This window comes from Macrotis lagotis, chromosome 4 (genome assembly GCF_037893015.1).
Source record: "Macrotis lagotis isolate mMagLag1 chromosome 4, bilby.v1.9.chrom.fasta, whole genome shotgun sequence".
NCBI lineage: Eukaryota > Metazoa > Chordata > Mammalia > Peramelemorphia > Peramelidae > Macrotis > Macrotis lagotis.
This window is the reverse complement of record NC_133661.1, coordinates 49,445,947-49,472,370: the sequence shown is the minus strand read 5'-3', so window position 1 is coordinate 49,472,370 and position 26,424 is coordinate 49,445,947. Positions and strand designations below refer to the sequence as shown.

Here is a 26,424-nt window from a genome sequence, read left to right as displayed (position 1 = left end):
AGTTATTGAGTTGGAGGTGGAGGAAGAAGTGACATGATTGGATCTGTGCTTTAGGAAAATCTTTTAATAGCTGAAAGGAATTGGATGAATTGAGGTGGGGAGAGACTTAAAGACTTATCAGCAGGCAATTGCAATAGTCTAGGTATGAGGTAATGAGGGCCTGAGCTGGGGGGTGGCAGCGTCAAAGGAGAGGAGAGAAAGGGATGTATCTGAGATGTGATGCAAAAATGAGATGGACAAGCCTTAGCAATATGGGGAGGGTGGAGGAGGAGTGAGAGATAGTGAGAAATCTTGGATGACTCCTAGATTGTGACCCTGAGGGATTGGGAGAATGGTGTTACCTTCAGGAAAGTGAGTCAGGGGGAGGACTTAGGAGTGGAAAGATGGGTTCTGTCTTGGAATTTAGTTTGACTTCTATAGGACATCCAGTTCAAGATGTCTATCTTGTCAGACATATGTTACAGATAAGAGAGTAGAGGTAAGAAGAGAGTTTGGGGCAGGATAGGTAGATTTGAGAATCTTCAGAAGCTATGGTAATTAAATCTCTGGGTGTTGCTGAGATCATCAAAGTGAAGTAATACAAAGGGAAAAGAGAAGTGGGTCAGGATATAGTTGTGAACCTTAAAACTGTAAAAACCTTAAAATATAGAGTTAAAATAAAATGAAAGAAAATGTAAATTAGATATTTTAAGTTTTATTTTTCTAAGATCTTACCTCTAACATATAGGTAGAGACCATTAAGATAATTATCACCCCAAACTGGGAGAGGGGAAATATTTATGAAAAAATGAAAAATTGGGAAAAATTATTAACCTCCTTTGTGATCTAAGAATGAAGGTTGCACAATATCAAGCTACTCAAATGGCTTCTAAAAAACTTTCATCCATGTACAACACTATCTGATGAACTATCCTTTCCAGCAAGACAAGTCTTCCAGGATCCAAATCATTGCTTCCCTGAGTTTCTAATCAATATAGGGAGAGATACCTAGGAGTTCTTGGCTTCTTACCTAGTGGCAAGATGACTGAGATATGAATACTGAGTACTTTTTTTTTAACATAAGATAACTTTTTTTTTTAATTAAAGGTAATAGTCTGTGGTCTTTCTTCAAACTCCACAATTCTTTTTCTGGATACAGATGGTATGCTCCATTGCAAATACCCCAAGATTGTCTCTGATTGCTGCCCTGATGGAATGAGCAAATCCATTAAAATTGATCATCAACCCCATGTTGTTGTTATGATATACAATGTTTTTCTGGTTCTGCTCCTCTCACTCAGCATCAGTTCATGCTAATCCTTCCAGGCTTCCCTGAATTTCCATCCCTTCTGGTTTCCAATAGAATAATATTCCATGACATACATATACCACAATTTATTCAGCCATTCCCCGATTGATGGACATTCACTCAGTTTCCAATTCTTTGCCAACACAATCAGAGCTACTATGAATATTTTTGTACAAGTGATGTTTTTACCCTTTTTCATGATCTCTTCAGGGTATAAACCCTGCAGTGATATTTCTGGATCAAAGGGTATATACATTTGTATTGCCTTTTGGGCATAATTCCAAATTGTTCTCCAGAAAGGTTGGATGAGTTCACAGCTCCACCAACAATGTATTAATGTCCCAGATTTCCCACATCCCTTCCAACATTGATCATTGTCCTTTCTGGTCATGTTGGCCAGTCTGACAGGTGTGAGGTGATACCTCAGAGATGCTTTAATTTGCATTTCTCTAATAAATAATGATTTATAGCAATCTTTCATGTGACTATGGATCGCTTTGATTTCTTCATCTATAAATTGCCTTTGCATATCCTTTGACCATTTGTCAATTGGGGAAGGGCTTGTTTTTTTTATAAATTTGACTCTGTTGTCTATACATTTTAGAACTGAGTCCTTTGTCAGAAATACTAGTTGTAAAAGTTGTTTCCCAATTTACTACATTTCTTTTGAGCTTGGTTATATTGAGTGCTTTCTAAAGCAATCAATCTTTGAACAGGAATATAGTTTTGAGAGCTTATTATACTTCGATGCTACCATAATGGAAACCTATGATCTGAATGAGGACCCAGTAAGGAAGACAGAGGAGTGGTCAGGTAGACAAGAGAAGAATCAAGAGAATGGTGTCCTGAAAACCTAGAAAGAGAGTATCAGAGAGGAGATGGTGATCAACAGTGTGAAAATGAATATATCTTCTTCTGGTCCCCCTTGACCATGTACACCCTTTGGTTAGCATAATAAGTTTATAAGTTGCCAGAATAAAATAACAATAGCTGGGAGTAATATTGCAGAGAACTTAGAAATCTCATAAAGACTTTCCTAAAGATTAAAGTAGCATGATTTGCAAACTGTAATCATAAAGTAACCCAAAATTATATCCTGAGACTTTGTGTTAAATCAGGGGAAGCTAACTATCAGGATCTTTTGTCCTTATGATATTTGTACATTCATGGTAAAAACAGCAGAACGCTAAATGTTGTCAATAACTTTGAGACAATGTAACTATATTAATGAACAAATTCAAAATCGGGTTCCTCTTTTAAAAAATGTATAAAAATGAGACTTTAAGTTTCTGCCCCACTCCAGTATTCTTCCATCTGCCATTATTAGGCCATGATGCCAAGTGCTCCCAATTCTAATCTGCAGTTACACGAGTGACCCTCCTCCCTTCCTATTCTCTTCCCCACCTCTGTTTGCCTTCCCGGATACTCCTATCCTAATTCCACACCATCTGTCTCTATAGCACTCCCCTTTCAATACTAGTTTTTGTACTTTCTGTATATTCATTCTTGTCCCTTCTGTGCCTTATTAGTGTGATTGAAGCCTCACTCCCTGCTGCCATCCTGGTCTTTCCCATTGAGTACTCAAAAAACTAGGCATGCCTGCCCTATTTCATAAATCAATGGTCAATTAACAAGATCTGAAGAGAGGTTCAGGGGAATGAGGATTGAGAAAAGTACATTGGATTTGGTATCTAGGAGATCATGGCAACTTTAGAGTCATTTCAGTGGAATGATAAGGTTGCGGGCCAGATTATAAGGTGTTAAGAAAAGAATGAGAAGAGAGAAAATGGCCCACTAGAGATTTTTTGGAGGGGAGGATCTTAGCTACAAACTTTCACGAAGTGAAGAAATATAGTATTATAGCTAGGAGGGAACAGAAGGATCAAATAAGGGTGAATATTTCCCCCCCAGAATAGGAAAACTTGGACATGTTTATAGAAAGTAAGGAATGAACCATTAGCTATAGAGAGATTTAAAAAAATAAGAGAATGGGGCAGGGAGGAGAATGGCGATGAGAGAAGGGACAATTTTGGAGGAATCAGGATGGAAAAGGATTACTTGAATGGGTAGAAGGGGAAAGCTACTTCATCATGTGAGACAGGAGGAAGGGAGAAGATTCTAGCAGAAGGCATCTGAGTGATAGAAGATGAAGAAGCTCACCAAGAATGGCCTCAATTTTTTCTGTAGAATATGATAGTAAGGATGTGATACATTTCACATCAATGAGAGAGGGTCTTTAGGCAATTGCCTGTGAGTAGACTAGACCCTTTAGTAAACAGCAGTTGACATAACTTTAACAATGTTAAAAAGATAAAATGAAAATCACTTGCATGGGCTATAGCAATATTTTTCAGTTATCTACAGATTTCTAAAGAACAATCACCACATTTATCATTTAAATGCAGTATAGACAGTCTATTTCACATTTTGATTACATTCCAAATAGTCCTAGCGAATCCTATTGTTTTCAAATTATGCTTTCTAATAGCATTTCTAGCTTTCCAGTATTTGCTGTCTTGTTTACCAAGCCCAAATGAACTCTTTGAGAAACTGGAGAACACATATTTAATTATTTAGGAAGTCCATTAACCAGAGGAAGATTATGCCTTCCAGACAAATGTTTCTACGCTATGATTTCTCTCATTCATAAATCAATCACAACATTCTGAACAAAGAAGATCTAACCCCCTAATGTAACAAATTTACATTCTTGGTGTCATTCTTGAATATTAACAGTGCTTCTATATATAATTTTTTATATATCTGAAAATAATATTTTTCAAAATGATAATGCCAAACAATTATAAAGACAGCACTAACTTAAAACAGTCTTATGAACTTATAAAGACAAAATAAAACATTGCCGTCTTCTCTGACCTGTGGTCCAACCAACCCTGCTTGGCTATTCTTTTATTTCTCCCTCCCTCTCTCTCTCTACCTATCCCTTCCTATGTGTTGTAACTTCTTTTATTTTTGGTTTGTTTTTTTTTAGGTTTTTTTGGTAAGGCAAACAGGGTTAAAGTGGCTTGCCCAAGGCCACACAGCTAGGTAATTATTAAGTGTCTGAGACCAATTTGAACCCATGTACTACTGACTCCAGGGCCGGTGCTTTATCCACTACTCCACCTAGCCGCCCCTGTAACTTCTTTTAATAAATTTTTGTTTTATTTCCACCCTTGCTTTCCTGAGTCTGAATAATGATTCCTCAGAGGCAGAAAGGAACTCAAGTAGTCAGTGGTTATATTTGGAGAGGACACTGCCGAAGGAACTTTCCCAATAAGACCCTGGAGGCTGCTGAATGGGATAAAGTTTGAGATTTCTTAAGTAAAATATTAAAGATTAAAAATAGTTGAGCTGTGTGTTATATCTCTTCTGCCCCTCCTCCCCTGACAAGTAACTTAATGTTACCTTGACCAAAATGTAAAGAGTAAACTGACCCTGTCTTATCTGGATTGAAGTCTAGATGTTTCTACATTCCTTGTCCTGGAGGGAGAGAACCTGTCTTTGAATTATAGGCTTTTCTTTAGAGTGATACATTCCTCACTAAAGAGGAGGTGGGGGGTTGCTTCAGGATAAATAGTCAATTCCTTGTTCCTTGCCTCTCTCTCTGAGTGGGTCTGATTCTCAAGAATTGAATAAAACTTTTCTCTTCAGACCTTGATAAATCTCCAAATTTTATTTAAGTGAGTAGACTCATCTCACACACTGCTGTGACTCAACCTTTTCAGCCAGCCAGATTTCCAGGTATTGGTAATTTTTCACTTCTTTATTGCTTATCTTTTCTTTTCTTTTCTATTATGATGCTTTTTCCTTCATATATGCATATATGAAATCATTGTGGGGACAGATTAGAGCTGACCAAATTAAAAGTCTGTGCAGCACTTCACCTTTTCTGTTACAATTGGTGTCACGAACAGGATCTGTGCCACAATACAGTTCTTAAAAAAATCAGGAAAAGGAAAAAAGTCAGAGGAAGTTAAAAGAAAAGAACCAGAGATTCCCAGGTGGGAGGATCTCCCCCATTCCTTAAGACATATTGAGTCTCTAATGATTTTGTTTAGAGGAAATCTTCATTGAAAAAGGGAAAGTGATATGATTAGGAGAAGCCAGAAAACCTCTGAATGAGGTATTAGAGAAAGTTTCACAGGAGACTTAGGAGAGAGTAGAAAGTGCCACCCCTTAGGGATAAGACAGTAAATTGGGAAAGGAAAAGAAATGGAGGACATTCTGAAAAAAAAATGTCTTGGAAAGATTTGTTTACTGCATTACTTAGGCCTGGGGTGGAACAAGTGAGAATAGATAGACTACCCACTAGTGATTTAAGAAAGTTATACAAAGAAAAGAAGCTGTAGAATTCCCAAGTGAGAGAGCTGAGGCAAATACCACTACACCACCTCCTGGAGGGCTATATCCTAACCTTCAACACCTGAAAGGAAATCAGAAAAAAAACATCCAAATTCCAGTGCAAATAGGAGAAATAAGGAAAAGAGATGACAGATCTCATATCACTATTGCTAGTTTTTGGAAAAATGGTTCCACTACTGTGGCTAAAGCATTAATTGACACTGGAGCAAGAGTCCTCTTTAATAAATGGGAAGCTCAATAAATTTAAACAAGGGAGACCTATGAAAATCAAAGGATTAAGAGGAAAAGAGATATTTGCTAGACAAACAACATTGCCAATTCTCTTAGGGAATATTCAGTGGTGATTGTACCCATTCCTGAGTATATAATTGGGATTGATAAATTAAAATGCCTTTGCAGTTAGCTGATGGATGCTACCAATTTGTAGTCTGTGCTCTGCCCATTAAGGTTATATTAGTAGGAAAAGTAAAAATGCCTTCAGTGACATTGCCATCCCCCACTAGAACTATAACCTTAAAACAAAATAGAATACCTGGAGGACAAAAAGAAATTAAATAAGTTAACTCCTCCTTTACTTGATACAGTTTCTGATACTATTACTCTCATTGAATGTATATACAAAAATATCTGGAACACTGCTATGCAGTAATAGATTTAGCTAATACTTTTTTTTTTTACAATCCTCATAGACCCCTCCCAGTGGAATCAATTTGCTTTTATCTGGCAAGGAAGACAATATATATTCACCTGACTGCCACAAGCCTTTATGCATAGCCCTATGATTTTTCATAGGGTAGTGGCAGAACATTTAGATGAATTAAAAACTGATGGAGTACAAATAATTCACTACATTAATGATACTTTAATACTAGGGGTGGATCAGGATGCAATAAAAGAGCAGTTACAAAGGCTAATAGAGCATATGAAGGATAAAGGATGGGAAATTAACCAAAACAAGATACAAGGTCCTGCTCAAGCAGTAAAATTTTTAGGAATGTACTGAATTAAAGCTAAGTAGAAAATCCTGGATTTCTTACTCCACACTAATAAGACTGAGGCACAAAAATTTATAAGATTATTTGGGTACTGGAGAACGCATATCCCCCATCTAGGCCAAATATTATTTCATTTTATCAGGTTACTAGGAAGAAATATGAGTTTAGTTGGGGGTAAGAAGAAGAAAAGGTTTTTGTAGAAGCCAAAGCAGTTATAAAAACTGCCCTTGATTTATGGCCTATGGGGGAAGGTCCCATAGAATTGCAGGTCTCTGCTGAGGAAGGTTATGCAGACAGGAGTTTGTGGCAAAAAAAAAACAAGGGAAAAAAATGTGCCCTTCCATTTCTGGTCAAGAAAACTATGGGGGGAGGGGAGGAGGGAGAGGGAATTATTCTAATTATTCTCCCTTTGAACAGCAGCTTTTAGCTCCTACTGGGCATTGGTTGAGATTGACCATGGGGCAAGAAGTGATTTTGTGTCCAAAAATTCCTATTATGCAGTGAATAATGAGTAAAAGAATTGTGGCAAGCTACATGGGAATGGTAACATGTTACTAACATCTCAGTTTTTCATGTAGATGCTCATAACACCACAAACACACTGAAGAATGAGTATAATGCCCATGTGGATCAACTAGCAAAAATAGTTCAAAAACAAGAGGACAGTGCAGATAACACTCTTGAACAATGGGTGCACAAACGGGGGGGGGGGGACACCTCAGAATCCAAGTCTTATACAGGTGAGTAGTAGATCGGGGGATTTCTCTTTCAATCTCCCTGCACCATTACAGGTGAACTGGCCCAAGGAAAATTACCTGCTCAGATTTGGCAAATAGATTATGTAGGTCCACTACCCTCTGATAGAGAATATAGATACGTGTTCACCTCTGTTGGATCCTTACTCTGTAGTGCTGGTGGCCTGTCCTTATACGAATGCTACACAAAAGAATTCTTGTAGAACTATAGATATCATTACCTTGTACTATGGATCCCCCTTACAGATACTGATAATGGTATACATTTTAAAGGAAAAGAGATTGAGCAATACTGTAATTATCATAATATAGAATGGATATATCATATACCTTATTACCCTCAGGCAGCAGGATTAATAGAAAGAATGAATGAGTTTTTGAAAGAAAAACTTAGAAATTTAGGTAATAATTCATATGCTTTTTGGAAAGCCAATTTACTTGAGACCCTACAACAACTTAATAACCAATTTCTCAAAGATGAATTGACCTGGGGCAGCTAGGTGGAATAGTGGATAGAGTACCAGCCCTGGAGTCAGGAGTATCTGAGTTCAAATCCAGCCTCAGACACTTAATAATTACCTAGCTGTGTGGCTTTGGACAAGCCTCTTAACCCCATTGCCTTGCAAAAAAAAAATATATATGAATTGACCCCAGTAGGGAGAATGATGACCCCTAATATTCACATAAGAATGCAGAGGTCAAAGAGCATAACATTACAATGGTGGGATTATAAACCACATGAAAGACCTCCCTTCTTAGAGACTGCAGACTTTGCTGGTTATGTTTTTCCATACCATGGCCCTTGTGGATTTACCAATTGGGAATTGTCTCTACAGGGATTGAAACAAAACTTCCACCTGACCATTTTGGACATATGTTGCCCAGATCTAGTCTGACAGTAAGAAGGAATACATGTGTTGGGAGGAGTAATAGACTTAGATTATGTAGATTATTTATATTACAAAACCTTGCTCCAGAAACAGTAATGTGCTCTATGGACTCCTGAATAGCTTGGTGATTTTCACCTACTTTAAAGAACAATGGGAACAGATATCAATACCACCTTTGGTCAGCACCAGAAGTGGTGGTTTTGGCAGCACTGATTTAAAAGACATGATGCTGATGTTCCCAGTGCCACTAAGATAATAGCAGGAGGAAAGGATGGCACAGTGATAGTAGTTTTTACAGGGGATGACAAATTCATCAATACCCCCTAATCTGTTTTTACATGAAATACTGTTTTATAGTTTTAGTACTTTTAGAAGGAATGTGCATAGTGGGAAAAGAACTCTTTGATGTCACTAGGAGAGGCAGTGGAGAATACTGGACCTCATGGATACTGGGTCTGCCAAGAACATCCTCAGACACAGCATAGAACCTCCCCAACTTGACATGGACTGAAGAAGACTACAGAGCAGATGCCTCAACCATATGCTTCATCTAGATATGCATCTCCTCCATTGATTGTTTCCCTGAACCTTAATAACCTTTGTAATGTTCCTTGTATAATGTGACATATATGAGACACAGTATTTTGGGAGCATACCGATGCTATTTGAGAGCTATGCAAGGAAAAGCCCAAACTGCTCTCTTTACTTATTCATGCTTTAATTTTGATAACCTTAGTAATTCTTGTCTATCCATATGGGATACTCTATGAAAAAATATTTTTATGCTATTCTTCCAATCATTGCATTCATATTGTTACTTTTTGAGCCTTGCCTTTCAAGTTGTTTCACTTCCTTTGTCTTTTCTAGACTAAAAGCTTTTTCTTATTACAAGCAAGGCCAGTGTATTGTGTATCTCAGGGTGAGGGAGTATGTATGGTCCCTCACATGAGTTGAAGTGTACCTCTAGGGATGAGTGCTCAAGTTCCCCATATGAATTGATACTTACCTCTGTGGGCGAGTACATGAGTTCCCCAAATGAGATAATGTGTATTTTGTCTTTTATTGTGGGTGATGGTTATATGTTCCTCAAGTGAGATGTTTTTCCCTCTCTATGGATGATGTTTCCTGTTCCCCATATGAGCTGATGAGTTTCTCTCTCATTGTGGGTGATGTTTGAGAATTCCCTACATGAGACGATGTGTTCCCAATCTGATGATTGGTCAGATCTAGAGGCTGAGTGAAGGGCAAAGGGTTAAATTGAGATCTTCCCCATCATGGTCCAAGGAGAAGGAACTTCCCAAACACATTGAACCAAGGCATGATTGATCAAGACATGTTTCAAGAACACTGGACTGAGGTATGATTGATCAAGGTATCTTCTGGGGCAGGGAGTGCTGGGGAACATTCTTAGTAAACATGTTTTGGGGTCTACACCTGGGGACTTAGCCCATCCCTGGGTGTTTACCTCCAAACACCTAGAGAAAGTTACTGTACTCAGGATCTGAGGGTGTTTTGACTGAAGCTCCCTGGATCACTGAGTTCAGTCTTGTAAACCCTTGGACCTGTGCCACTTTTGTGTGAACACTATAAAATTCTTACTTGGGAAAGTGGGCTTTGGAAGTTTCCCCCTTTGGAGAGGACATTCTGTCAAAGGGACTTTCCCAATTGAGACCCTGGAAGCTGCTGTGATTTGACTTCACCAGCCAGCCAGATTTCCAGGTGTTGGAGCCTCCTCTTCGATTGGGTAACTTTTCTCTTCTTTATCTCTTATCTTTCCTTTCCTTTATCTATGCTGATATTTTTCCTTTATATATGCAAATATGTAACAGTATATCTTTGGGGTTATAAGTATATTAATCATTAAATTTTCATTTAAAGACTTGAGAGCATGTCATTGTGGAACAGATTCAAGCTGACCAAATTAAAAGCCTGCGCAGCACTTAAACCTTTCTGTTACAGCCTTCTATGCAGGTTGCCCTCAGAGACCCTGCAGAGTAGTTACCACTTTAAGTCTCATAGATATAAAGATATAAAGGCACTAAAAATGATTATCCAAATCATTATTCAGATCCAAATCTAGATCAGTTGTGCCATGAATAATAATTATCCCCATCAACTTTTCAGGCTTGTTGAAAGGATCAAGTGAAATAATAATAGTTTTGAAGAGCTGTTGCTGTTACCAGAATAAAGGGACCTATGGCCTGGTGACATAGAGACTACTAGAAGTATCCATTTGAAGTCAGGGAGATCCAGATTCAGGTCCAGTCTCTGACACCTACAAACTATTTGACCAAAGGCAAGTCATTTAACCTCAGTGTCCCAGGCAACTTTCTAAGCCTTTAAGTTACAAAGAGGCTGCTGATCTGTATCAGGGAAAAGAATTTCAGGCTGGGGACTTCATTACACCAAAGTAATCACGGAGATCTAATCAACAATAACAAAAAAGTAGCTGAGCTTTGCCTGATTCACCCCATTTTTTTTCCCTTCAGCTAAATCTCTCATGCCACTCTCTTTGGTCCTACAACTTATCATATTATTGCTTGTGTTCTAATTACTGTGTATTTGTCAGATTTCCTTACTAAACTGCAAGCTCTCTGAAGGCAAAGGTATTAATCACTAACACAGAAAATCTTATACACAGTAGATGTAAATATGGGTTATTGGAGGTTGAGAAATGGCTGCTTCTAGTCCTGTGGTTTGTGAGTGACAGCCGAAGCAAGTGGAGCTGTCCAGCAGGAAGCTTAAAAAACTGGACTTTAAGACATTGGTCTGGGACTGTAGGTTTGCTACTTGGTTGCATTGCCTGGCATTCATGCCACAGTTCTGTAAAGATTGCAAAGCACTTTAATTCTGTGCAGCAGGCACACTGGCTGTTATTATTCCTGGAAAACGGAGAGAATCGAAGAGATAACACATATGGGGCAGTCTGTATTTGAACTGAATCCTCATCTAGTGCCCTACAGCACCTGCCCTGGAGTTCCCTGAGTTCAAATCCGACCTCAGACACTGTGGCCCTGGCCAAGTCACTTAACCAACCCCACTGCCTTGCCAAAAAAAATCATCAAATCACATGTCAGCTGGGGCCACTGACAAAAGAAGCGTAAAGAGAGAAAGAAGAGATCAGAAAGGGGAGGCAGGGCGGGAGAGTGGTGTGTGAGGATAAAAGAAAGGCGGGCCAGGGCAGTCCGGGCACGGCCGCAACCAGAGCCCTGGAGCCCCCAGGGCAGGGGGAGAGGAGGATGCGATTCCGCTGGATTCCAGAAGCCAAAGCGCCTGGACCCTCCCCGCCCGGCTCCGGGGGGGGGGGGCAGGCCCCTCCCCGCCCGGCTCCGGGGGGCCGGGCCCCTCCCCGCCCGGCGGCCGCTCCAGGTCAGCCCCCGGGGGCCGCGGAGCCCGGGAGCCGCCGAGGAGGCAGCGGCTGAGTGACAGCTGCCGAGGCCGCCGCGCGGGGGCGCTGCTGGCGGCTCCTGGGGGCGTGGCCTCGTGCCCCGCGGGGAGCGTCCACTGGGAGGGCGCCCGGGGGGAGCCGGAGCCGGAGCGCCGCCCGCCGGCCCTGCCCCCCCCTCCCGCGCGTCCTTTGGCCGCCCTCTCTCCAAGATGGCCGCGGCCAGTCACGAGGCCGGTGCGGAGCGGACGCGGTTTGTCCTCCGCGCGCCGCCGTAGCCCCGCCCCGGCCCTCGGCCCCGCCCCGGCGTCCGCCGCTACCTGCCGCCGGGGTCCGCGCGCAGGCGCACTGCAGGGGCCGCCTCGCGCCCGGGCCCGCCCGCCCCGTCGGTTCCCCCTGGGCGCGCCGGGTGCCAGCCTCCCCACGCGCATGCGCCGCGCGCCCGCTCGCGCTCCTCTGCCCCCGTCCCCGGCAGTCGGCAGCCCGCGGCTCGGTCCGTCCGTCGCCTCCGCCCGCTGTCACCATGCTGGCCGCCGCTCTCCGCCGCTGCTCCGCCTCGGTGCGGGTCCTGCTGCCGAAGCCGGGCGCTGCGGCCCCGGCTCCCCGGCCGTCCCCCTCCTCTCCCGCCGCCGCCGCCGGTAAGGACCCAGCCGGCGCGGCCCCGCGTCCTTGCGGTGACCCGAGCCGCGGCCTAGCGGCCCGCCCGGCCCCGGCCCCGGCCCGGCCCCGGCCCCAGCCCCGGCCCTGGCCCCGGCCCCGGCCCCGGCCCGGCCCCGGCCCCGCGCTGTCCCGATGCGGCGCCCCCGAGGCGCGGCGCGGGCCCGGCAGCCGGGCGCGGCCCGGAGGCGCAGAAGGTGACATTGAAGGGCGCCGCGGGGCGGGACACCTTGGAGCGAGCCGGGCCTCGGAGGAGGAGCCCGGCGCCGGCCGGGACCAGCGAGAGCCCCGCGCGGGGAGGCGCGGGGCGCGGAGCCCGAGCCGGCCCGGACCTCCCTGGGCCCCGGCCTCTCCTTGGGGCTCCCGGGCCCGGGGCAGCCCGGCCTGCTCCAGCCGGGGGTGGGGGCGCGCCTTGCAGGCGGCTGCCCCTCCGGCGGGGCGGCCCGGGGCCCGGAGCGGTGGCTGGTTCCGTCCACAGCGGGCCGGGCCGTGCGCCCGCGGCCCCGGCCCGGCACATGCTGAGCCAGTGCGGCCGCCTGGGGAGGCTTTGCACCGCGCGCCGCAGAGGCGGGGATCGGGGACGCATTGGCGGAGAGGGTGGGCAGCAGCGAGGGAGAGAGGGACGGACAGACAGACAGACAAAGCTGGGGAAGCCGGCGGAGAGGACCCGTGGGACAGCCAGCGCACAGGGCCTGGCCGAGCCAGACCAGGCCACTTGGGGTGACCTCAAGCTGTGTGCTCCGAGGCTAACTCGGGCTTCGTCTGCTCTGCTAATTCCTGCTTATTATCTTCAGTAATGCTACTCTTGTATCTGTTCTGGGAAGATTTTGCGGTAATGGCACTTGAATCTGGAATCTCTGGCGGTATACTATGTTACATTATAGAATCGGGCACTTAAGGTTGTGTATTTAAACGCTGCGATCTGTAACAGTCTTCCTGAGACTTTGTAGTCTTTTTAGGGACGTTAATCCTTCCTGTGTTTTATATTTTGTGTTAGTATAGATAATTGATTCTCAGTCATTTTAAAGTTTCTATAGCTTATTTGTCCAGCTTTTGTGATCCTCTACTGTCTACCCAAAGTGCCACCTTGGTTGATAGATTAAGAAATTTACATTTCGAGCACTATTATACTCATTAAAAAGGAATATTCTAGGCTAGTATCAGAAAGGATTTGGAAATCCTTGTCATTATCTTAAATTTTATTATGGAAATTAATTGCATCCTTCCTCTATCCATTTTTCATTTCTTTGTACTTCAGTTTGGGGCCTTTCCTTCCTATCAGTTCCTGAGACCAGAAGCATTTACCAAGTTCATATTGTGTTCTAGGTCCTGGGGAATTGCCTTCTTCCTGTTCCTCATGTACAGTTTACATTTAGTGAAAAGAATTTTTCTATAGGAAATTTACCTTTAAATTAAGAGCATGCAATTTAAATCATTCTAAATCCTAAACTGGGGGGAAGGGTATGCTGAATAAAATAATTTCTAAATCCAGGAAGAGACTTAAACTAGCTAGATTTTTTCATTCTTTTTTTAATTAAAGATTTTATTTATTTTGAGTTTTATGATTTTCCCCCCAATCTTACTTACCTCCTCCCACCCCCACCCTCCACAGAAAGCAATTTGTCAGTCTTTACATGAACCAGCTAGATTTTAAGGCCCATTTCTGTCTTACTATTCTTTAATTCTGCGTCTTCCTTCAGTCAAATAGTAAACATTTATGGTCATGTTTATTGAATTTTAAAGCATTTTATAAACATTAATTATCCTAATAAGAATTTATTTACAATTTTGTATAGTTTAGGACTTTATACAGCTTCATAATGAACAAGTAATGCTGATAGTTTACACAAAGTTTATACCATCTACCTAAAAAAAGCTAAATAGGATATCTAAAAAAAGTTCCCAGGAAAAATATGGCCTGAAAAATCCCAGGATACTTCAGCAGCAAGAATGCCTGAAACAGTAAGGCCTCAGAATTGCTTATGTAATTTACTTAAGATGTAAAGATGGAAGAAATGACAATTTGATCATAGAATTCAAACTAGAGTGATAACACAAAACTCTTATAACCATAGTACTTGTCCAAATTTCTATGAATTTGAGTCATTTTATAGTTAGCGTGTATATTTATTTTTCTAGTTAGAAGAACACAGAAAATGGAAGTGGGTGTTGAAAATTCTTGAACAGGAGCTTTTGACAGTGAATTTAAAATGCTGAACCACCTTTGGCAAAGATCAGTAAGGATAGCTTTTGTTTTAATTTAAGTATCAGGGTTGAGTCAATCTTAAGAATCTGAGCTTAAATTCTAGCTCTGTCGTTTAGTGACTATGACCTTGGGCAGGTCACTTTACACCCTGAGCTGAGCTCAAGTTTTCTTCTCTGTGAAATGGATTCTCTTCCTTCTCCTTAATGATTTCCTTAATTTGTTTATTTTTAAAAGGAGAGTCCAGGGAAAGGCAACTAAAATATCTGCAAGCCACCTATCATAAGGAAATTTAAGAACTTGAAGTAACTCCCAGCTCAAAAATTCTGTGTTTTATGAAACCTTTGCTAAATTTAGGATGAGCCATTTTTATTCATGCAAAACTACTGAAACATGCAAATGTATTTCTATGCAGGAATTGATATAACCTTTGTATACTATCACTGAACCTATATGACAATATTTCATTTAATTCAACTCCAAAATTGGAAATAGACATTTAATTTTGAAAGGAAAAGGGTAATAGAAATGACCTGATCTTTAGGGACACATAGTTATTGATCCCTATTATGTGTATAACATAACAAAGCTATTTTCATTTAAGATAGAAAGTAGATTTTTGCATGTACCCTGATTTCTATAGGCAGTTTCTCCCTTCTGTCTTACAAGTAGGTAATAAATAAGTGACAGGGTTTCAGACTCGGAGAAGATCTTGGAGATCAGTTAGTTTAATTGGTAACCTGCTAAAGATCTTTTTTGATTTTTAAAAGCACAGGTTTTTTGGATGTTCTGGTACAGGATAAATGCCTCGAGGAAGAAATAACTGTATGAGAGGCATTACATTCTATCCCATGACTGTTAGATCTGTGTGTTCTGTTATATTTTCATTTCTTTGGCATCTTTGCCTACTTTAAGATGCTCCAAGACACATTCCAGGGTCAGAGTATCCAGGAATGGTCTTTAAACACTTTTAAAATCATGGATTATAAAGAAGTCTCTTGAATATTTGTTGGATTCATGAGTTGTAAGGATGAAATTCGAACCCAAGCCCTTTGAGTCCAAGTCCAAAGCTCTTTCCACGATACTTTCCATGAAGGACAGGCCACCAGACCTCAGATTCCTTGGGAGAAAAGCTAGTGCGTCTGCTTGTATTGCTTCCATTACCTTAGAAAAGACCAACCTGCCAAGGGTAATAGAGATTCATGCTCTGTTTCAGAGTTTCCCTTCTCTTCTTTCTGAATCTTTTATGGTTCCTTTAGCAGAATGGCTCCTCAACTAGTTGAACTCCTAGGTCTGGTCTCTATCCCTATGATGTATCATGAGAAGAGCTTTGGATTTGAAATCAAAAGGGCATGGGTTCAAATTTTAACTTCTCAGTTTACCAACTGTGTGGACCTTAAGCAAATAGCTTCCCTTCTCTGAAACTTGGTTTCCATGAAACACTGGAATTTAATGATATCTAAGGTATCTTCTAGGTCTAGTTCTGTGTGTTCCTGAAACAAATGGACCAGGCACTGTGTAAATCCCTGTGAAGACAAAAAAAAAAAAGCCAAAAAGACAGTCCCTACCTTCAAAGAATTTCACAGTCAAGTGTGAGATGTCCGAAATAATACAGTAGGAAACCAAAGAGAAAGATTGTGATATGTAAAGAGAGACATCAAGGTAAAATGAATACAGCTTTAATGTTAGGAAAGTGGGTTCAGCTCTGTAGCATAATGTCTGTGTGAAACTAGACACATCACTGAACTTTTTTCAGCCCCCAAATGCTTCTCTTCAGATTGCTGTACATTTACTGACCTACATTGGTCCCCATTGGAAATTCCCTATACCAATTAAAGATCATAAAAGGTTATGATCCCCTACTTATAGTCCTTTACAATTTACAAATTCTCTCTTCTGAGTTTAGTTCCAACCCTGTATGGTAGAGGTGACTAGCGGGGATACTAATATATCTATTTATAGATGAAGAAACTTAGACCAATGAGATGTTATTTCCCTAATAATCACAGAATATATAATAGAGCTGGAACTCATACCCAGTCTATATTCAGTGTTTTTTCCTAGTACATTATGCTGCCTGTATTTCCACTTGATAAATTTAGGCTAGTAAAAGAAAAACTTCACATACATGATATATTTCTGTCTAATGACAGATCTGTGTGTTCTGTTATATTTTAATTTCTTTGGCATCTTTTCCTACTTGACTTGTAGATACTCTGAGATATATTCCAGGCAATATATTAAAATGAGTATCATTTTATTTTTGGTCAGAAATGTTTTCTGGAAGTACAGTTGTAAGATGTGTGATGGGGAACATTAAAGGCAATGTGCCTTTATAGGTTATAATGTAGATACTGTTTTGTGAGCAAAAGATTTTGCTTTCAGAATTTATCTTGGGTAGGTTGATTTGTTTGCCTTAATTTAACTATTTAGTTTAAACACTGAAGTTTTTTCTTTAAAAGCTTTTTTAGTAAGCTAGAACCATGAAGAAATGCAATAGATGAGTTATGTTGCCTTTCCTGGACAGTGACTAGTTAGTCACTTAGCACCTTCATAACTACAACTTTGAAAACATTGTATAATTAATTTTTCCACCATTTCAAAGAAAGGATAATACTAAGTGATTGGGGGGGAAAATCACACAACAAACAACCTTTTCGGCCTGCTTTCTTATCTAAAAATCTTTGAGAAAGAACTACCCACAGATTGAGAGTCTCTGATAAAATATAGAAAGGCTATAGACAGATTTTAAACAATTTTCTGTGGTAAAACACATCCCTTTATAGTTACATTATTAATCAAACCATATATAGAAGCTTCCTGTGTGTTTTTTCACCTTTAGAAAGTGTTTGTCTGGCCATAGCAAATTCATCCTTGAAAGCTCTGCAACAGGATATTTCCAGCAGAACTGTAGCAGCAGGACCCCTTGAAAAAGAGAGAGGAGGTGGAATGTGCCAAGCAAGTCAAGCCACAGCCACCATTTCCCAGTAGACTTGGATGGGAGTGGCCCAAGACTTTGAACCCAAGGTGCTTGGGAATAGCAGTGCCTCCTTTCAACTCGGGTTTCACAGCCCTCATTGAGGGGACCCATTGCTGAATCGAAGCTGCCAACTGTCCTTGCCAACACTAACTGCTGCCCAGCTGCCGCTCTTAGGAAAGTAAGCCCAATAAGCCAGTTCTGCTTTCAAAGCAGTTCTCTATATGGATGAAACGATAGAGATTACTTCAATTTTGGGGGTTTCTGTTCCTCAGTCTCAAACCTTAAAGCAGGAAGAAGTAAGTTTTAAAAGAGGTACACCATGTTTCAAGGATATTCTGCACAGACTCCAGGTAGAAGAGGTGAAGTGTTTCTGATTTTTCTGTTTTCAGGTGACATTATATTGGTGGCATCAAGACCCAGCATACTGGAGGGATTCCCCACAGATAGTCAAAAAAGATTGACCTGATATCCACATTTTTTTAATGGATGGAAAGTATTTATTGCCCAGATTCAACATGCTAATTAATTGGGCAGTCCATTGATGTTCATTAGAACATAGATCTTGGACATGTACTATGGATGGGTGATGAACTGGACCCAGGATTGAATAGGAAAGAAGACCGCAATTACATTTGGGAAATTAGGCAGTACTTCCCGTGATTTCAAATTGTTCTCTAATAGAAAAATCCAGAATATCTGAAGAATTAAATTTACAAGGGGCACTAGAGAAGATGCACAATAGGAAGAAGTCACCTATAGCACATCTTCAGTGATGTCTCGTGGACAAGCAGTCATCTGACAAATATCATCAAGGAAATAGAATAATTGTCACAGAAGCTGAGTTATAACAGGTGTTCAGAAAGTGAAGTGTTAAAAGGCCTTGGACAGATCTGGGAATGAGATTGGCTTCGGGCATGAAAAAAGAGGAAGATGGAGGGCAATCTGCACCATAAGAAAGGCCCATTGAGTTGATATCATAGTTCCTTTGAAGTATTGAAACTAGCTTTTACTGTGGATGATTTATAAATAATAGTCTTGAGGAATAGATTTTACTATGTTATTTGAAATCCTATTTTATGTACCTATCTTCTCATTCTCTACCCTTGTCTGGTTCTCTTCTCCCTTTATACAACATCACTTGATGATCTTATTCACTCCCAAGGATTTAATTTCCATCTCTGATACCCAAAGCTACCTTTCCTTCCCCGACCTGTTTCCTGCCCTCCAGTCTTTCATTTCCATCTGCCTTTCAGTTACCTCCAATTGGACATCCAGTAGATAGTCTAAACTCAGTACATCCAAATCAGGACATATCTTTCACACAAAACTCTCCCACCTTCCCTATTACTGTAGAGGACACCAGTCCCCTTCCAGTCCTCCCAGGCTGGCAACCTCTGAAGCATCTTGGATTCCTCACTAGAGCTCCCTCCCTACTGCCCCTCCCTCAGAGATCCCCCACTCCCCTAGGCCTGGACTGTTGGAATAGCCAGCTTTAAGTCTCCCCACTCTGATCACCCCTGAGCTCCAGTGGCTCCCTATTATTCCAAAAGTAAATATAAAATGCAATGTTTGGCTTTCTGAGTCTTCCTAACCTAACCCCCTCCCAGCTTTCCAGTCTTCTTACAACTTATTCCCCTCCATATATTCTTTTTTTTTTGCAAGGCAAATGGGGTTAAGTGGCTTGCCCAAGGTCACACAGCTAGGTAATTATTAAGTGTCTGAGACCAGATTTGAACCCAGGTACTCCTGACTCCAAGCGGTGCTTTATCCACTACGCCACCTAGCCGCCACCATATATTCTTTTGTCCAGTGACACTGACCTGATTATTCCACAAACAAGATGATCCATCTTGTTTGGGAGCATATTCTCTCACTGTCCCCCAAGTCTAGAAGATTCCCTCTTCTGCTCTGAATCCTGACCTGCCTGGCTTCCTGTAGATACTAACTAAAATGCCACCTTCTACAAAAAGCCTTCCCCAATCCCTCTTAATTTTGGTTAATAAAATTAATTTGTTAGTAAACATTTTTCTCTATCTTGCTTTGAATGTATATTTTTTGCATTAGTTTGTAAGCTCCTTGAGGGTAGGAATTGTTATTTCCCACACCTTAGCGCCTAGCACTTATTTATTGATTTTACCTCGGGTTTTTTTAACAGATAGTGAAACTGAGGTCCAAAAATATTGTTATTTATTTTCTAAGTCACAAAGCATCAAATACTGGACCTGTTATGTGTCTCAAAATTTCAAGGGCACTGTGAGTGCTTTATTTATAAGTAACTGAATTCTTTACAGTTGGTGTAGTTGATGGATCACTAAACTTAGTTGGGAAACCTCAGTTTAAAACTCAGCTCTCAGACCTTAAGCAAATCATATACTCTCTTTGAACCTCCTAATCTGAAGAATGGGGATGATATTTTAAAGTATCTTAAGTGCTTTTTAGATAAAGCAATTAAGATAATCAAAATAATCAAAATCTTAATATTATAAATGTGAATTTGATTATTACTAAAATAACTGATTATAATAGAACAATGGTTCTTAAAGTTTGGGTAAAAAGTTTTGCATTTATTAAATATTGAACCAGATCTGGTGAACCATTCTTTTTGAACTTTTACTATAAAAGCATATGTAATTCTCAATAAAAACATGGGTCATAAATAAAATTCAAAAATTAGAATGTTCTTTCCCTCTTGAGAGAAACATGCATTTCTGTTATTTGGTCAAAAAATGTATTTCCCTTATTAGATCAAATGAAACTATATAGATAGTCATGAATGATGTAGTCAGTTATCAAGTAGAGATCAGTAATTGAATTGCTCATCTGAAAGTGTTCTATTATCTAGCCATTTAAACAACCATTTTCTAAGTTTTTTCCATTTCTTCTTACGTGTATATATTTTTAACTGTTTGATGCATAGTTCTCATACATGAACCATGATGTAGGTAAATACAGTTCCCCACTTCTCTTTTAAGAAGAGGAATGTGTGTTTTGTTATCTGTTCTCCAAATTTATTGTTGATTTTTCATTTTCTCACTTTGGCTTTTCTTAGTGTCTTATTAACACCTATTTTGTGAAATATTTTCAGAGCTAGAGTTGAATAATGTTATGACTAGTGTGTATGTTTTAAAATATTTAAAACATTTTAATTTAATATTAAAATATTTTAAATCTACTTTATAAGTCAAAGGATTTGGAATTTATTATTGAATTTGGCTTCTTAAAAAATACAAAATGCATTTTATTAGAGATGTCTTGACCTCTAGCTTAGCATTCTTCCCATTAAATCATACTTCCTTTCCTTGTCTGTTGAGTTCATTGGCTTCATGGTCTTTCAGATGTTATAATGTAAAATTGAAAGGGGAAAATTATTTTTATTCTTTGACTTGTTGAGGGATTATTTGTTGGGATCAAATATTAAAGAATGAGGAAAAAAATGATGCTGTGTTCTTGTTTTCTTAATTGATGTGTTTACTACTTAAATCCCAGTTCTTGGAAATTTTATAGTATACATACAATCCTTCCTAGGATTTTTAGCAAGTGTTTATTCAAACATTGAAGATATGGTTAAGTAGTTGTTTTCTTTTTTCATATGAGTTAGATCTTTTAAATGTTTTAGCATTTTAAAAAAATACTCTTTCTCTGTATAGCTATCCAGTCAGCTCGCTGCTATTCCCATGGAACCCATGAGACAGATGAGGAATTTGACGCTCGCTGGGTGACATACTTCAGCAAACCAGATCTTGATGCCTGGGAATTACGAAAAGGTATGGATTGTAATGTGGCTGTAAGTTGATTTTGGTGAGAGAAAATAAACTACTTCATATTTGCAGGCTACTAGTATAGAACCTATTTATTATTTATTATTTTGGCACTAGTAAAAGCAGATGGTAAGTACTTCAGCAAAACTTTTAAGCTTTATCCTCTAAACAGGTAATAAACATGTCCCCAGTACTCCCAAATGCAACCAGAACCAGATTAAAATGCATTTGAGAAATTTTTAACAAAACAAAAATATAATACTACCGATATACAACCTATCTATATTTAGTTTTCTAAGTCAATATGCATCTGCAGGGATCTAGAAATGATTTTATGACTCCCATTTTTATTTGAATTTGTCACCACTGCTATAAAATATTACACAAAGCTACTCCATTTGAAACAACTCATAAAAGCTCTTGGCTATTTTCTTATTTCTTGTCTGCCAGGAGATTTTTTTTTGGGGTCACATATTTTGGTTTATAAGTAATAAACATTAAATTGAATATAAATAGATATAGATAATAAAGCAAAGTTGGTCAATGTAGAGGTAAGATAAAAAGAATAGTTCATTTGGTTTTCCATTAAAAGACTTTTGAGAGTCTGCCTGGTGGGGCAATGAATAGAGCACTGGCCCTGGAGTCAGGAGTACCTGACTTCAAATCCGGCCTCAGACACTTAATAATTATCTAGCTGTGTGGCCTTGGGCAAGCCACTTAACCCCATTTGCCTTGCAAACCCCCCACCACCACCACCACCAAAAAAAGACTTGAGTTGTCTTTATGTGCTGTTAATATAGAAGAGAAAATAGTATAAGGTTTGTCTATTTAACAGAGTAATTGGGCTGTTGGACTAAGCTTTATATTTATATTTTTATGTTCCAACTGTAATGATCCCATAAGCTAATCACATGATCCTGTAACCAAACTAACAATAATCCCTTAATGTTGTAGTTCACAGAACCTTAAAATAGTAATTAGGAGACTTGGAATCTTTACCCCAACTCTTTGAAAGTGTGAACTGGATAATCTCTGAGGTTCCTTTTAGTTCCATGATTCTTTGGAACTGTGGATAATTAAATTTATCATACAAGCATGTCTAATGTTATCTTGTTTCTCCATTTTTTTTTTAATCTAATAGGAATGAATACATTGGTTGGCTACGATCTGGTTCCAGAACCCAAAATCATTGATGCTGCTTTGAGGGCATGCAGACGGTTAAATGATTTTGCTAGTGCAGTTCGCATTCTAGAGGTTGTAAAGGTCAGTAAACTGGGAATGTCCTGAGAATTCTATTGTTGGACTATGGGTTTGAATCTTGTTTTAATTATTTGTGAAAATAAATACAAAGTTCATTTAGAATTTGTTATTGACAAAAGAACAGCAGGCTGGATGAGGAAGATAGGTTTCATTGCAAAGCAGACTTTACCAAAACTCATCCCAGAAACAAATGATCTCAGCACACAGTTTTTCCAGAATAGATAGCATTGTGTTATTATAACCAAAAAAAAAAATCAGTCTTCATAAGGAAAGAAAATGAAATTGCTTTATCTTAAATGAAAGGGATAATTACGGGTTCTGTTGGCTATCATTCCATTCAACACTAGAGCTAATTGAATTATGGACTTGAATTAGAGGAAAATTAAAATATTTTCCCTCTGTTTATTCAATTATAATTGTTGCCTGCTGGGCACATTTGACTGCCTTTACGAAGTTTTCTGTCATCACTACCTTCCTTCTAGGCATGTTTTCCCAAACATCTAATTAGCATATTCCAAATGACAGAATTAGTCACAGAATAAACGTAAGATTTATCTTACTTTAAAAGGTGCACTTTTAAATTCCACTGGAGTTTTTTGGTAGTCTTTATTGAAACTGATTGCTCACTGACCAAATAGATCCTGGGGATGGAGGAGATAGGAATCTCTACTCTAGATAAATAAATTGTATGTAATGTCAGACTGATTTTGTTTCCTGTGCTATGTCCCATTAAATTAATTGAATTTTCTATTCTTTGTGTTAGGACAAAGCAGGACCTCATAAGGAAATCTATCCATATATTATCCAGGAACTTAGACCTACTTTAGATGAATTGGGAATCTCTACTCCAGAAGAATTAGGCCTGGATAAAGCATAAATTCTTGTGGGTAAGTGAAAATAAATTATTTTCTACCACCATTGTGTATTCTGAAAATAGTCTAGTCCTTCTTCACCCCAGGAAGCAAGAGGAGATGAGCACTGAAGAAGGGCACGATTTTCTGTATACTTTGACAAATGGATTAAAACTATTTTTGTCTGCTCCTTTCACCCCTCATCCCACCCCCTCAAAGAAGCTCAATCCCACCCAACACTATACTTATAGTGTTAAAATTTCTTAAATAAAATATTGTGGTCATAAGTATGACATTTAAAAAGGTTTAAGAAGCATCATTTCCTGGGGGTAATTTAATCATTTATTAAAAATCCCAGCATTTTAATAAAAGAATGGTCTTTGGCCATCTCTCTGTTTTACCAAGACAGGCCAGCAGCTCATGGTTTATATGCCCCTTTGATAGAGGAATGTTCCAGTAGATGGCAATCAACTTTGGTTAGCTTCCAATTAATAAGAAATTTCTGACTATTACAACAACAAAGTGCTGCACCTGAACTTAGAATTTATTCCCCACTCAAACCTGAGTACTATACAATAGTTGCCCCACCTGGGTGGTCCCTGGATAGTGTAAAAAGTTAGCTCAGCCTTCCAGAGACCATGGTTTTGAAATGCTGTAAAAGAAAGAATGGGGAATCTGAATCTCCCCAAATCACTGATTATTAATAATCATTTCTTTCATGTGCTAAAAAACAGTTGAAGAGTTCACTGTGCAGGCTTATGGAGTAAAAAAAGTTGTTATCAAAGATTTCTGTAATGAACTTTAAATTTGACATTGCAGTTTGTTCTTCTGCCCACCTTAGAATTTAATAGATGGCTACTTGAAGGAACTAACAGACTACTACATAATCTACAACCTTTAGACATTGAGATGTCAAAGTAGTCACCAAGATTAAATTATAATCTTATTTCCAAGATTAAAATAGCAAACTGGTTGTTTTCTAATAATAACAGATAGCAGGAGTTGGGGGAGGGCTGCAGGCCAGGCAGGGTACTAAGTACCTCATAACTATTTTGTGTGATTCTCACAACTCTGGGAGGTAGCTATTATTGTTGTCCCCATTTTGTAGTTGAAAATATTGAGGAAAACAAAGGTTAAATGTGACATGCCAGGGTCCTAACAGCTAGTAAATATCTGAGGGCAGATTTGAACCCTGATCTTGCCTCCAGCCCAGTGCTCTTCACAGAGAACACATTAGGGAAAGAAGTTGCTTTATAGGGTAAAAAAGGTCCAAATGATAGTATTTAGTGGAGATGCACTCATTATTCAAGTGGGTAAGTGAGCATCAACCAGTGAATCTCATTAGGTTGCCATTAATGGTTGATAATAGTTCTTTGCAGTTTATAATCATGAATATGTGGAATACAAGTATAAATGAATACAACTAGCTCCATTCCAGGTGCTCAACAGATGGTGGGTTGCCTTAATGTTTGAGCATTTGAAGAAAGCCAGTTCAGTTCAGCAGGCAGTGTGCAAAGTATAATTCTCTATTTACTACCTATAGATATTTTGATTATATTACTCCAAGCCAGTATAGGCAGACAAGTATTTCTAGTTAGGTTTGTATTGCCCACAGGGTATTCAAGAATCTATCAAAAAGTGTTTTGTTTACTAAAAAAAATTCTAAAGTATTGTTTGATTAAAATACCCAGTCAAGTAAAAATTGGGAAGTTTTCACTATGTAGAATAAACGAATTTGCCTAAAGATATAGGATCTTAAAGAATTTGAAAAATCTTTAGAGGCATCTAGTTTGAGCCTTTCATTTCACAGATGAAGAAATAAGCACCCAAGTTCTTGTTTCTAGAAAGTTCCAAAAATCAGAATTCAAATCCAGTTGATCTGACTCAAAACCCAATACTCTTTCCATGCTGCCATGAACTCATGACTTGATTTCTTTCTGTTTCATCGTTCTTGCTTTCAAATGGAGTCTGACACACACATTCATAAGCTAAAATAGTTTTTTTTCTATGGGAATAATGTAGCATAAAAGGTTACTGGTAATAACTTACTAATGGTACTAAGAGATGAAAACTAATCCTTTGCCACAATTTTGTAAAGAAAGGTAACTAGCAGAGGTTAGGACTGACAAGCAAAGAAGCACCATCTTTTCAGGACTCTTCTCTGTGGAATCATGGAAGTCCTAGGATGTAGACAGTCAGAGGACCTGGGTTTAAAATCCTATCTCTGCTATTCACTTAACTCTGTGACCTTGGATAAGTCACTTAATTATTTTATCTCAGTTTAGTCATCTCTAAAGTGAGGGGTTGAACTGTATGACCTGATTTTCCAGTTTTTAGAAACTATGATTCTGTGGTTTGTATAGAGCATTTTTTTCTTAGAACAGGGTTGCAAAGAAAATTGTAAGATGAAAATAAATAAAAGTGAGCTTCAAGAAGAGGCATAGATATCACTTGCTAATTCTTTTCTTTTTTTCTCTTTCAGATGGGCTTCCTAAAAATTTATTGGTAATGCTACTTGATTAAACACATTTACCTGGAGATGCTGATGATAAAATATTATTTGAACATGTTTTTCTTTATTGAGTCCCAGTCTGTATAATATTTACCTGGCCCTTAATAAAAGAGAAACAGTTTGAACTTAATTTAGGCAGTTGCATGACCTGTGTTTACATTAAAAAATTTGTCGTTGTTCAGTTGTGTACGGCTATTCATGATCCCATTTTGGGTTTTCTTGGTGTGATTTGCCATTTCCTTCTCCAGCTCATTTTATCAGTTGAATAAACTAGGCAAACGGGGTTAAATTATTTGGCTGAATGTTGAGAGCAGATCTAAACTCAAGAAGATAAGTCTTCCTGATTCCAAGCCCAGTGCTTTATCCATTTTACCACCTAGTTGTCCTATCTAAAAAAAAAAAATCAGAGGATGCAACAATTAGCCTAGGGCTAATAAGTTAAAAATATACTGCTTCCAAGGGAATGGAAGTGATGGTCCATCATACTTACCAAGGTAGTCTTTCATGTTGGGGTAGTTGTAATTA

At 39.5% G+C, this 26,424-nt stretch overlaps 1 protein-coding gene across 1 annotated transcript; it reads left to right on the top strand.

Annotated features, from left to right (window-relative positions):
- The first annotated feature begins 12,109 nt into the window (after positions 1–12,109).
- On the top strand, positions 12,110–26,029 carry COX5A (cytochrome c oxidase subunit 5A). Its single transcript, XM_074232728.1, has 5 exons — positions 12,110–12,316; positions 21,166–21,282; positions 22,418–22,539; positions 23,300–23,423; positions 25,870–26,029. Exons 1-4 carry the CDS (start codon positions 12,202–12,204, stop codon positions 23,411–23,413), a joined length of 468 nt encoding a protein of 155 aa, XP_074088829.1. The 5' UTR covers positions 12,110–12,201; the 3' UTR covers positions 23,414–23,423; positions 25,870–26,029.
- The last annotated feature ends 395 nt before the right edge of the window (positions 26,030–26,424 follow it).